The sequence below is a fragment of the Panthera leo genome, chromosome B4 (assembly GCF_018350215.1).
Source record: "Panthera leo isolate Ple1 chromosome B4, P.leo_Ple1_pat1.1, whole genome shotgun sequence".
Lineage (NCBI taxonomy): Eukaryota > Metazoa > Chordata > Mammalia > Carnivora > Felidae > Panthera > Panthera leo.
Window position 1 is genome coordinate 121,634,132 of NC_056685.1, and position 13,517 is coordinate 121,647,648.

Consider the following 13,517-nt stretch of genomic DNA (forward strand, 5'->3'; position numbering starts at 1 on the left):
GAAAAGGTAATCTAGCCAACTGTATCACAGACTTGCATGACTTCAAGCTGAAGCTGGGAGACGACTTGTTGAAAAAAAACTTTCTCTGCAAGATTCACGCAGATAATTTCTGCAGTTCTGCATCATTTAATCCTCACAACCACCCTGTAAAGAAGCTGCCATCACTCCACTTCTAAGACCGTCAGGAGGTCCCAGAAGCTCAGTTTACACTGCTACATGCTCAGTTTGACAAACAAGGGTGTTGCAATGCAAATGCCCCCAAACAGAGAAAAGAAATTAAAAGCAAAACAAAATTACCAAAAAGGAGTTATCCAACAGTCCATAATGAAGACCTAGCCCTATTTAATGCTGCAGTCCTCCTATTCCCTGCTGCCCCAAGCCCAGCCCCTCCCAACCCTCCTCACCCTGCCCTGCATTTTCTTGTCTTCATAGCACTGACCACCTTTCTAACATATTAAATAATTAACTTGTTATCTACACTGGTAATTGTATGTGTCCCTCCCCCAGAATGTAAGCTCCAAGAGGGCAGGAAACCTTCTTGTTTTGTTCCCTAACGTACCCAATCAATTAGAAAAGTGCCCAGCATACAGGCACTCAGTATTTGTTCAATGAGTCCATGATATATGTGAGACACTAGCACAGACCTTCCTGATACTGCTAAAGTTTTTCCTTATTAATCTTTTCCTCAAAATAAGGAGTGAGGCAGGCATCTAATTCTTGAGTATCCCACCTAAGCCTCATGTTTGTGTTCTGTTCAGGTTTTAACCCTGCTGAAAGCTCTCTTCCCCTTTCTTTTACCAACTTAACCAAATCCTCCCCATCTTTCAGGTCTACTTCAGATCTATAATATAGTAGTTCATTATGACTCATAGGCAGGTGGCATTTCAGCAAAGACGTGAAAGAGAGGAAGCAAGCCATGTGAGTAACTAGGGGAAGAATGGTCCAGAGAATGGGAACACCATGTGCAAATGTTCTGAGGCAGACACCCAACAGGCACAGTCAAGGAACGAGAGGCCAGTGTGGCACAGACAAGGGGAGCAAGAGGAAGAGCATAAGAGAAGATGAGGGTCAAAGAGGAACCAGGGACCCAGAGCTTCACAGGAAATCAGGAATCACCTCATACTCAGGCATATGTGACAGCTGAGCATCTACCAATCCTCCTGTTAATGTTCACCACTGTCTGCAGAATAAAATCTAAACTCCTCCATAATGTGCCCCTTGTGCTCTAGACACTCCAATTGCTTACCCAAGCAGGTAAGACTTGCAAGCTTTTGCACCTTTGAACATGCCTCTCCCACTGTCTAAAATATCCTCCTTCCCCAATTGCCCTCTTCCCTCGCCTCCCACAAAGAGAATGTACTGCTTACCACACAGTTTCCATTGTACTCTGTACTCTAAGGAACTCTTAGCATACTATGTTGTACTAGTTTTTATGCATGTCTATCTTCCACTAGATGGAGTATCTCTAGGGCAGAAATGGTACTATGCATTCTGTGCTCTGCTTCAATTACTTCCTCTCTTTCCCGTATCTTCAGACTCTCTCTCCTCACCATAAGTAACAGTACACAAAACCTTCCTCAGCTAGGTTTTTTAATCGCATTTATTATACCAGTGGTTCTCAAATGTTAGCAGGCAACAGAATCACCTTCGGGCTTGTAAAAACAGATAGCTGGGCTCCATCCCCAGAGTTTCTGACTCATTAGGTCTGAGAACTCACATTTCTAACAAGATCCCAGGTAATGCCAATGCTGCCAGTCCAGAAATCTGAGAAATAATGATTTATATGCAGGTTGTAGTTCACATTTTTAAGTTAAAAAAAAAAAAAAGCTTCCCCCCCCCAAAATGCCAATTCTATATGAGGTCAGTGAGTTTCTCTTGTTCATCACAAGATGCTTAAAAATAGGGCCTGGTACATGAATGGGATTTAACATATACTCATTGGCTAAATTAAAACTCTAAGTTCATTCCCTCAACATATAAATCAGTCTTTTGTGGAAGGAAGGAAGGAAGGAAGGAAGGAAGGAAGGTCGGTCTTGTATTCCCACATCTAAATTATCCAAGGTCATCTCACTCTCAATTTCTCAGACTAAAAATTAATTTGAAAAAACTGCTTAGATAACATATTTTTTAAACTTTTTTTTTTTTTTTTAAAGAATTGCACTTTCCAAAGCTATCCTGTAAAAGTAATCACCTGCTATTAAAGATCTTTTAATAGAATCAAGAGATATCCATACATGTTCATTTGGGGAAATAATTAAGTATAAAATGGATTCATGTACTAGCTCTTCTAATAAGTTTGTATTACAAGATCAATTTAATTCTCTGGTGTTAAACTAACAAACTAAGGAGATCGTGTGATCTGCCCCAGGTCAGTGAGTCAGTTGTTTTTCTACTATTAGACATGGCCACAATGAGTTTGAGTCTTTATTTCTGACCACAAGACCACTATATCTAAGTTTCCAGATGAAAGAAAGCCTTTATCTTAGAGTTGAAGACTAAATAAGTCACCTGTGACTCAGAACCAAAGCCATGGTGACAGTAATACAGCTTTTATTTTAATCAGTTTGGTTTAAGTGAATACACAGGCACTATGACATGTAAAGGATACTACGAATGTAGTCCTTTGGTTCTACATTCTATAAAGTAGGTATGAAAACTCAGAACTTAAATGGTATCTTAGTGCCAAAGAGTTGGAAGAGATTTTACACTTAATCTAATACCTACATTTTAGAGATGACAAGACTAGGCCCAGACTGACTTAATGCCTTATAATTAGTAGTAGATAATTTACATATTCACTTGTTACTGACATATAGAATAGACCTTTCTTTTAAAAGGGGCACCTGGGTCGCTCAGTCGGTTAAGCATCCACTTTGGCTCAGGTCATGATTTTGCAGTTCATGAGTTCCAAGACCCACACTAGGCTCACTGTTGTCAGTGCAGAGACCTGCTTTAGATCCTGTCTCCCTCTCTCTCTCTGCCCCTTCCCCACTCATACTCTCTCTCTCAAAAATAAACATTAAAAAAATTTTTTTTCAAATGACATTAAAAAGACTTGCAGAGAAACTGGCAAAATGATGAAAACTCCCTATAAACATTATGGTATTTTAAAATGTATTAGAACATGTGATATGTTATATATGATCTATTTACTTGTCATCTTCAAAATTAGGCAATTTTGAAATATCCTTATATAAAAACCAAACTATATTTTAATGCAATCTAAAATTAGGAGGAGAAATATTTAACACCCATACACAAAATTTTTCAGAAAGAGAACAAGAATGGTTGATTAAAACCGCTGACCTCAATATCTGGATTTTCTAAAGCTACTTTTCCTTCTAAAATTTGGATGCTCCTTCAGGGCAGGGATTCATGCAACTGCACCATCAGCACCTAGCACAGCATAAAGCACAGTAGGTTGATAAATATTTGATTTTAAAAAGACAATCCATTTTGAGCTTTTCTTAGGAAAATCAGCTAAAATGAAAATGAAGAAGTAGGAAAATTGTATTTCATCAAGAATCTGTAGTATTCTCCGTAGTCACCAGACCTGCAGCTTCGGTACCACCAGTGAACTTGTTAGAAATGGAAATTCTGTGAGCGCCTGTGAGACCTCCAGACGCAGAAGCTCTGGGGGTGGGGGAAACTGTATCTTCTCAAGCCTTCCATGGCATTCTGCTGCACACTAAGGTTTTAAGAACTGCTATGTGAGAGAAATGGTTCTCTACCAACTTTTTACTCTCCAGACCCTTTACACTTAAAAATTAAGGATCCCCAAAAACTTTTGTTTATAGATTGTAACTATTCACATTTGCCATATTTGAAAATGAAACACTATAAAAATACTTAATTCATCTTAAAATGTTAACATGAATAACTTTTTTAATGAAAATAATACTCTCCCAAACAATAAAAAAAAAACAGTGAGAAGAGAGGCATTGTTTCACTTTTCTGCCAATCTCTTTAATGACTTAGTAGAAAAGAACAAGCACCTTGGATCTTCTGTCTGCAATCTGTTCCCACGTGTTGTTTTGGCTGAAGTGTATAAAGAAAACCCAGGCTCACACAGATAATGTAGCTGGAAAGGGGAGTTGTATTTTAATAGCCTTTTCAGGTAACAGCAGGTTTTCTTCTTTGATCCTACCAAAATAAGTGGTAGCTGCTTAAAAATTCGTTGCAGTGTGGAATGTGAAGCCACATTAAAGAACTTTTTGTGCTTTCACACCAAAATCCATTGGTCTTTCTTACACTTTGAATGACTTTTTTACCCATGCAAGATTTTGTAAACACCTGTAAGGATCCTGTAACAATGTATCGGTTATCTGGAAAATAACAGCTTACTGAGTTATACACATCTGCCAAATGGTGACATATTTCCTTAATTTTCCTATATAATATTAATGAATGTGATTTTTGTGGACAATGCCACATATCTATCTAATCAGAGAAGTCTTTATGATATGTGAACTGTTAAGCTCACAGTGACAGAAACAAGTTTTCCCAAATTCTAATTTACATTTGAAAGCTCAAATTTTATCATTGGCAACGGATACTAATTGGCAACGGATACTATTATTCATTTTCCTTTAAGAGACAGAATTGCTTTATTCACTGTCAAGAAAACATCTGTCAAATGACCATTGTGAGTAATCACACTGTCATCTGTCCTTTCAAGTTATGACAGTGGTGTCCCATGAAACAGAAGGGCTGGTCTAGGTTGCAACTCAACCACACCAGGGTTTCCTCAAGACAATCACCATACGGTCAGGTGCATTTCATCACACGGAACATTAAAAAGATGTGTGGCCAAAGGGTCAAGATATAGCCAAATGAATAACTTTTAGTGCTTCAACAAGAACATTTTTAAGTGAAACTAACCTTTATCTGACCCCTGCAAATATAGGGTGGTGAAGAATACAGTGATTCATGCTAAGGTCTGGCGATCTTACCCAGCACTGCTTTTACACCACCAGTGCAAATGTCAGCACAGTACAAAAGGCAAGTAACACCTTAGAACTCTTATAAAAAATAGTTGGGTTTTGCAGAACCCTAGAGTCTTTGAAAACTATCTTTAAGAGATCCTAAGAGAAAAGCCTCGAGTTTCCCTACTTCACTAATTACTTGCTTACAAGCCATTCTCCCTACCACACTATGAAATTCTTTACCACAGATAGTTATATATCAGTGTCTAAAACAGAGTAAGGCTTAAAGATTCCTTTTCTGTTAAAGGAGCAAATTGAGGGATGTCATTCACACATAGGGCACTGAGCAAAGAGTAAAGCTTTAGTCAATTCAAAGAATCTCATAGCCCTTCCTCCCTAAGATGGTCAGGACTATAACAGTGCACACATCTAATTAGCACACTAATTTAAAAAAAACACTTATTTGACAGAAACCACATAGGGACTCATAAAAAGTGAACAGAGGGACAAGGAAGTACTTCTAAGCAGGGAGCAAGGGCTCCAGAGGAATTGGTGATGCAGTCTACAGATCCTCAGATAACTCTGAAGGTGAGCCAACCGACATCAAATGTAGTTATTTGCAGTTTCGTTAGGTTTTCCGGTTCAGTGAGAGCAGAGGGAAAGATTTATGAGAACTATCCTCAGGGGAAAATGGACAGTCAGGATCAAGGGAGGTTTGTGGTTATGGCCTCTGACATTTAGACTCTGGTCTAATGAGGTTAACTACCCCTGTTGGCTACCCCACATTTGTTCTGGTCACCTACTGCTCTTAGCCCCATAACGACTGGCTATGCACCATTACAATGGAAAAGAGTCAATAGATACTGCATAAAATGAATAAAAAAGGAGAGAACTCCACTTATTGTTTTAAAGTTAGAATGATGATTACCAAAACAATCATTAACAAAAATTTGTTAACAGGGGCACCTGGGTGGCTTAGTCAGTTGAACATCTGACTCTTGATCTCATGGTTTATGAGATCAAGCCCTGTGTCAGGCTCTGTGCTGACAGCATGAAACCTGCTTAAGATTCTCTCTCTGTCTCTCTCTCTCTCTGCCCCTTCCCCACTTTCTCTCTCACAAAATGAATAAATAAACTTAAAAAAATCATTAACAACGGTTCCTCTGGATGAGGGGAAATTCAAAATGGAACAGAGAGGCTTAACTTTTTATTTTTATGTACTGTTTGAACTGTTTTCAACCACAGACATAAACTGCTTTTACGATATAAAACAACTTAAGCACTAATTTTATAGACAAAAACCAAAAAGAGCCTGTGCAAATCATTTTAGCTGCAGGAAGGGAAGGAAGATGTGGGGAAAGATTGAGTCCACTCTGAGGTCTGTGTTATGAAGGAGGAAAAAAATCTTGAAGGAAAAGGTTGAAGACAGCATCTAAGAGTGGCTGCACCAGGAAGCTTGGCCTTAAAGAGAAAAAGACCCAACCTGTAAGGCTTGCTCCTCCTCACAGTGAGGCAGCAAGATATGGTGACCACAGGGGTAGGTAGGGGGTCAATTCCAGTGGCTTCCACAGAATGGCTCTGGTTAACAGAGTGAGGTCAACAAGAATATGGGCCAGGGCTTGGAACAGAAGACTACTGGCCAGAGTAGCCAGCTAGTTTCCTCATCCTGCAGACAGATTGAATTACCTTTACCTCATAGAACTAGGGCAATAATAAAATGAGATCGTGTAACTCAAAGTACTCAATAAACCGCAAGGCAGGATTACTCTTTGGGAATCAGATTTTTCAACCATAAAATGTGAGGACAGACTACAAGGTTCCTTCAGATAGGAGTAGCCTTGAATAAGTTAAACCATATCTACACTTGGAAAGACCCCCCCCGCCTTCAACCTGAACTGTTACATTTAAAGCAAGAGTGAAATCGTGATTCATCCTCTAAGTCCAAAGAAGCTACTCTCCAAAACTGATTTCTTCTTACCGATTCTGAAAGGACTTTCCAGCAATATTGTCTCTGTAGGAATCAAACAAAACATGGTACTGATCTCGGCTCCATTCCAGAACCACCTAGGAAAAAAAAAAAAAAAGAATGTTTTCTCTGCATCAAATACTAAGAGTATATAACTTTCATTTCATTTCAATTTCATTAAAAATCACTAAAGGAACAGGTAAAGCAATTAAAATTCATCCATTCACCCAATGCCAACTCATGTATACCAGACACTGTGGTCGACCCAGATAAAAAAGCTACGCAGATATATAAAGTTATACAGATATATAAATAAAAGCTATAGTTACTGGCCTGTGGAAAGGGGAGGGAAATCAAAGAGATTTAAAAGGATGCAATATGAGAACTGGGTCTTCAAGAATGAGTTCACCAGGTAGGGAGAAAAGGACAGCATCACAAGAGCAGGTTCCGAGGCTGAGAAGCAGCAAGGATGAGTCGTTTCAGGGCAATGGTGCAGTTGGCTTTGGCTGCAGCAAAGTGGAGTAAGTGGAGAGAATGGGGCTGAGAAGGGAAATCAGGCCTTGACTGTGTTGTGCCCTGTGTGCCATGGGAAGCAGAGGCACTGAAGGATTTTCAAGCAAGCGACACGATCCATCCAAAACTTTGGAGACTCTCCTCAGAGCACAGAACAAAGCTAAAACAGAAGAAACTGACAAGATATGAAGCCTTACTATCTGTGAAGTTTCAGCTGATGACCTTGCCGAAGAGTTCAGGAGAGAGCGGAAGTCTTTAGATCGGAGCTCCCTCATGTCTGCACTTGAAATCTAGAAGCCAACCCAATGTGCCCCATTTCTTCTTCATTCCCTTCACCACAAAGGAAGCGTCCTTCCTCCTTGCAAACATCACACCTCTGTCCACTTGCTCTGGATCTCATCAACTCATCTTAAGACCTTGCCTGCTCTCTCTTTTCCTCTCAACAGGCTTATTCCCGTCAGCATATTCCAGTAATCTCAGGAAAACCTTCCCTTCACTCCACACGCTCTGCCAGCTGGTCCCTCTGTTCCAAATTCTTTCAAGGGCAAATGTCTTTAGAAAGTCACCTCCTAGGCTCTATTCACCCTTTAGCCTATTCCAATATCACTTCTGCCCTCGCCACATCAGTGGTCTTACCAATGCCTCCATATTGTCGAATCCAGTGACATTTTTTGCCATTTCTATCTTAGTTGGTAGTGGCTGCCCAGTTCCTCCTTATTGAACCACTTGGTTTTCCTCCCATCACTCTGGTGACTCCTTTTCAGTCTCCTTTGCCAGGTCATCTTCTTCTATCTGACCTTCAAGTGTGTCCTCTCACTATTCCTCTTCCTGGAATGTCCTCCTTTCTGCGAAGGCTTCTTCTGGCTTCCTTCCCACACTACAAATCCTAGGATGTGTGGCCCTGCTACACTCACATGACTACGGGGGAGCCCAGTCATTTAGATTCCATTCCAGCCAGCAGAGAGGAGAGATAGGGAATGAAATGCCCTTCCATTAAAGAAACTTCTTGGAAGGGGCACCTACCACTTCTGTTTTCACTGGCCAGAATGCAGTCACATGACAATATGTGGCTACAGGAAAGACCTTGTGAACCCATGTGCCCAACTACAACTGAACATTTCTTTGCATGGTATTCAGGCTTTCAGCATCTGGCCTCTGCCTATCTTTATAGACTTACGTCACTGGGCTGTTTCATAAACACCATAAATACAACTAATAACCCTCCCATCACTCAAGGTACTGATTTAAAAACTTAGGGTCTAATGTGCCTTGTACTGGGTTTACAAAAAGAAATAAGGTAAGTTCCTTGACTTCAAGAAACTATAGCCAGTGCTTAATAGAAAAGTTTATTGCTGGCTACAAGTGCACTGAAGGAAGACACTTAAGACTTCCCTGAAGAAGCAATGTTAACAGTCTTAAAGGATGAACAGGAGTCTGACGGCAGTTCAGCTGGGGGACAGGGAGTATGTTACAGGGATCTGCTACCAGACTGAATGGGGCAGTGAAGAAGAAGAGAAGCAAAGGTGATTGCCAGGTTTCCAGTATTTCTACTATGAGTGACTGAAGAGACAATGGGACCACTAAATGACATGGGAGGAACAGGTGTAGTGGGGATGAGAGCTGGTAGGATTCCCATTTTAGTCATGGCAGATTTGAGGCCGTATGTGCATACAACTGGCCTCTCCAACTGGACTGGAAATTCCAAGAGGCGGGGCAATGAGCTCTACTTTAGTATCATACATAGCACCAAACTATATAGCAGGCATATAGCTATAAAATGCCATCTTCCTTGTTAAATATAGAATACATATCTATTTTTAATAATATGATTGTATTGATTTGGATCAACTAATTGAGCTCAAACTGAGATGACTCTCCATCAATATCCCTATGTAGTTGCAAAAGGACAACCAGTATATCTATTATTTTTATAAAACAAACCACAAAAAATGAAGCTCAGTATCATTCCTCTTGGCTAGCAGGGCTACCTAGAAGATGGGAAGATAATATCAGAGAAAGCACACTTCACAAATGGCTGAAAAATTCTGACACGCTATGTGTTGACACAACGTGCCTTCCTTCATCAGATAAATTAATCTCACCATCTCCAAACCACTTTGGTGTATTAGAAAGAACAGCAGCAGCAAAAGGTCCTTATCTAATACACTGAGGAATGCTCCTATCAGCCCAGAGTTCTGCACACTATGCTCTCAGGGGAGATAGTAGGAATGCTGGGTTATGACTCGGGGGGCACAGGGTTTCATCCCAATTCTGTCACTTTTATGAGACCTTAAGCAAGTTCTCTGATCTGTTTAGGCTGTTTCTTCATCTCTTTTACATTTTGTGAAGTGGGTCTGACCAAACCATCCTTCAAATACCTTCCAGCCCTAAGAACATATGACAGAAGGAGGCACAGGGCTGTGTGACTGCAGTGTGACTGGCACGGTTTTTTCCCTGCACCCACAGGTCAACACCACTGGGACACTATGTCTCTTCTCTTCCTGTCTTCGGTCTCCTCTAGGTCTTTGGTCCCAGGACCTAACCATCAACATTGAAACCGGATTCTCTTCCATCTTAACCATTTCCCTTTTCTGCTTAATCCCAACCATCAACTACACTCTATTATGGAAATCTTGCCAAATTCAAGTTAATGAGTAATGTGCTAATGGGGGATCAAAAAGGAGCCTTGTAAAATGAAATAAAAATCATCTAAGGGCTAGCATCAGATCATTTTCTTACACTATCAAGGATGGAAAAGAGTAGAAATTTGAATGGGCAATTACCAAATTATTTATTGTGGGGTAAGCTGTACAAATATAAACACCTTTCAAACAACAAAGAAGCCAAAACAGACTTAAGCTTGCAATCAGAACTTGTTTTCAGCCATTATTAGCAATAAACAAAAGACCAGAGGAAAAGGCTGGAGAAACACTATACTGTAAAATCAAGTCCATTTTCGTCCACAAAGCTTCCCTATATTTAGCCCAACCTGAATGCTTCCTTCTCAGAACTTTAACATTTGTCTCAACCGCTTACTTGGAAATCAATTACTCACTGCCCTTAGCATTGCTTGCCTTAGAATCCCTTAGCTTTTTTGTTATTTACCAACCCCCTCAAGGTAGCATCTTATCAGATCAATGGAGTTAGAAACCGCTTGAGGGTAAAGAACTACTTACAATTCTACTCATCAATTCATACCCAGCACAATTCATTATATACCATCTTTTTGTTCTTAAGTATTATCTGATTACAGCAGGAGTGGCAGAAGACTGGATTTGGGGATAGGGGACACGGCCAGGGGAAGACCCTTCCAGTTCTTCTATTTAGTAGCCGTGTAACCTTGGGTGCTCAATTTCCTCAACTATGAACCAAGTACAAAGTGTATTTCATCAGTCTGCTGTGTCGCTGTAGGAGAACAGTGCTTCTCAAATGACGTGTGTAAACAAAAGGCATGAGGAAGGTACCAGGCATGTTAGAAATCTTGGGTAAAAAAAGCATATCTTCCTGAACCATCATTTTTATAATGGTAAGACATTTAAAATATTGTATTGATAGTAATGCAAACGTTTTATGGAGGAAATTGATGTGATTTTTACAGACAAAATGTTGGCCTTCAAAAAATTTCCTACTTACCGTTTTGAGCAATCCCCACGTCCCCCACCCCCCAAATCTCCTCTCTACACTATTTTCTTCAGAGTATTTACTTTTTTCTGCTATTAAAAGTAGTTTGTTGTAAAAGTTAAGACACAAGGAACTAAAATAATATTTATTAAAATACTATATGAGCTCTGAAATACCATAAAAACAATGTATTATTAATAAAGTATTGTAAAAAATCATCTAAAGGTAGTTTCTTCTACTAGCTTACAATATTTATTACTTTTAAGACTCTATTTTAATAATCCTGGCATTCAAGGTATTCAAGATCAATTGTTGATCATTTTTCACAAATTGCAGCCAAGATTAGTCTTAACGATCACTGAGAAGGGGCACCTTCACGCGTTCACCAAGCACCATAATGCCAGGTGCTCCTCCCCACTGAATCCCTGCAACACGGTACAGTAAGGTAGGCACTTCAATGGCTCATTTTCCAAAGAGAAGCTCCAGGCCACACAGCAATGTATGATGGGGCTGAGACGTGAATCAATCCAAGTCTGGAGTCCACGATCCTGTTTAGCTTTGCCCAGGCTCTCTCAGCCTCACCAGGCTGCCTCCTCTGTTGCTTACTTACAGAGAGCTAGCTTTGTCAAACACACATTTATAAATGTGGTCATTCAACCAGTTCTGAAACTGGTATGTTTACCATCCTTAATTCAACGACCCAAATCTGTTTCCCATGCGTGTTTCTAAATGACCACAGTCACATAATAAATTTATGTTTTTCCCCAGGGTTTTTAGAATATCTAACAGTCCTTTAACTGGCGTGTACACACAAATACTAAAATTTTTAGATGATGAACTTTTTATTTTTATTTATTATTTTTTAATGTTTATTTATTTTTGAGAGAGAGACAGAGAGAGCAAGCAAGGGAGAGGCAGAAAAAGAGAGAGAGATGGAGACACAGAATCCGAAGCAGGCTCCAGGCTCTGAGCTGTCAGCACAGAGCCCCAACACGGGGTTCGAACTCACGAACCGTAAGATCATGACCTGAGCTGAAGTCAGATGCCTGACTGACTGAGCCACCCAGGCGCCCCAACTTTTTAGAGTTATAAAACTGATGCGTGCTTTGGTTGAAGATTTTTGTCACCACAGAACAAGTTCAAATGCATGCCTGTGGTGGAATAATAGTTAATGAGACATAAACTCCATAATCTTTTGTATCAGAGGAATTCCCCAGTTAAGGAAAACAGGAAGGTTATTATCCAGAAGAGAACTGGCATACAGTGCAATGATCATAAGATTTACATCAGACACATGAGTTTAAATCTGACACTTATCAATAAATGATCTAGGGCATTTGTCTACTCTCAATTTCTTCTTTTGTACAATGAGGGAATTAATGCCACCTATTTCACATGATCTGATGAGTAAATGAGATGTGTAGATCATACAGGGCTATACAACACCTCCACGCAAATTGTTCACCACCAGTTCTTGCTGCAATATAATTTACCTGTTTAAATATCTGTGTAAACTTCTGTGAGCAACTCAAAGCCACGAACTTGATCTCTTTATAATTTTTTTCACAGAACCTTGCTCAGTGCCTCACATAAAACCAATAAACATTCTGGAATGAATAAATATGGCTACTAGTTTTACAAGGCAAACATCCTAGAACAGTTTACATGACATGGTGTCACTCCAGGACTTTCTGCTTTCAGATTTCATTCCAGGATACTCAAGGTAAAAGCTAAAGGCTAGAGTTAATAAAGAGACAACACTAGGCTAGGTACTACAAGGGTATAAAACTCTCTGTAAAAGCAAATATCCCTTCCTCAATTTTTCAAGCATAGAAATGTGACCTGTTACTCTGTAAACTTAAAATGTAGGGGCTCTCCAACCTCAAGCAGTAAGAACCCTTTGTAACACTGACAGAGCTTTTCACATATCAATAATAATACTAGAAGTTTATAATATTCTAAAAAAAGAAGTTTATAATATTCCTGGATTACATGTTCTTCATAGTTTCTGAAAAAAATTTATTTTTGTTCATTAAAAGGTAGTAAAAGAAAGACAAGATATTCTAAGTTTTATCTTTTCTACTAACCCTCCTCTCCTCCTTGATAGCAATCAGGAAGTCAACCTGCTCATCACCATTCCGACTGCTATGAGAAAATACTACAGACTGGGTAGCTTGTAAACAACAGAAAGGTATTGCTCACAATTCTGGAGACTGGGAAGACTAGGATCAAGGCACCAGCAGACTGGGTGTCTGGTGAGAGCCTGCTTCCGGGTTCACAGACTGCCTTCTCCTTGTGTCACCTTCCATGGCAAGAGGGGTGAGGAAGTTCTCTGAGGTCTCTTTAGAAGAGCATTAATGTCCACCCTCATGACCTCCCCACCACCCACTGTTAAAGGCCCCTCCTGCTAATACTATCACATTGAAGATAAGGCTTCAACAGTATAAATTTTGGAAGGACACAACCACTCAGTCTATAGCATTTCCCAATGC

At 39.9% G+C, this 13,517-nt stretch overlaps 1 protein-coding gene across 1 annotated transcript in view; it reads right to left on the bottom strand.

Moving 5' to 3' along the window:
* The window catches only part of GNPTAB (N-acetylglucosamine-1-phosphate transferase subunits alpha and beta), a 73,168-nt gene that overhangs the window by 42,216 nt on the left and 17,435 nt on the right, over positions 1–13,517 (bottom strand). The window contains exon 2 of the mRNA XM_042947509.1: positions 6,904–6,989. Coding sequence (XP_042803443.1) covers positions 6,904–6,989 — 86 coding nt within the window. The remainder of the gene's footprint in view (positions 1–6,903; positions 6,990–13,517) is intronic.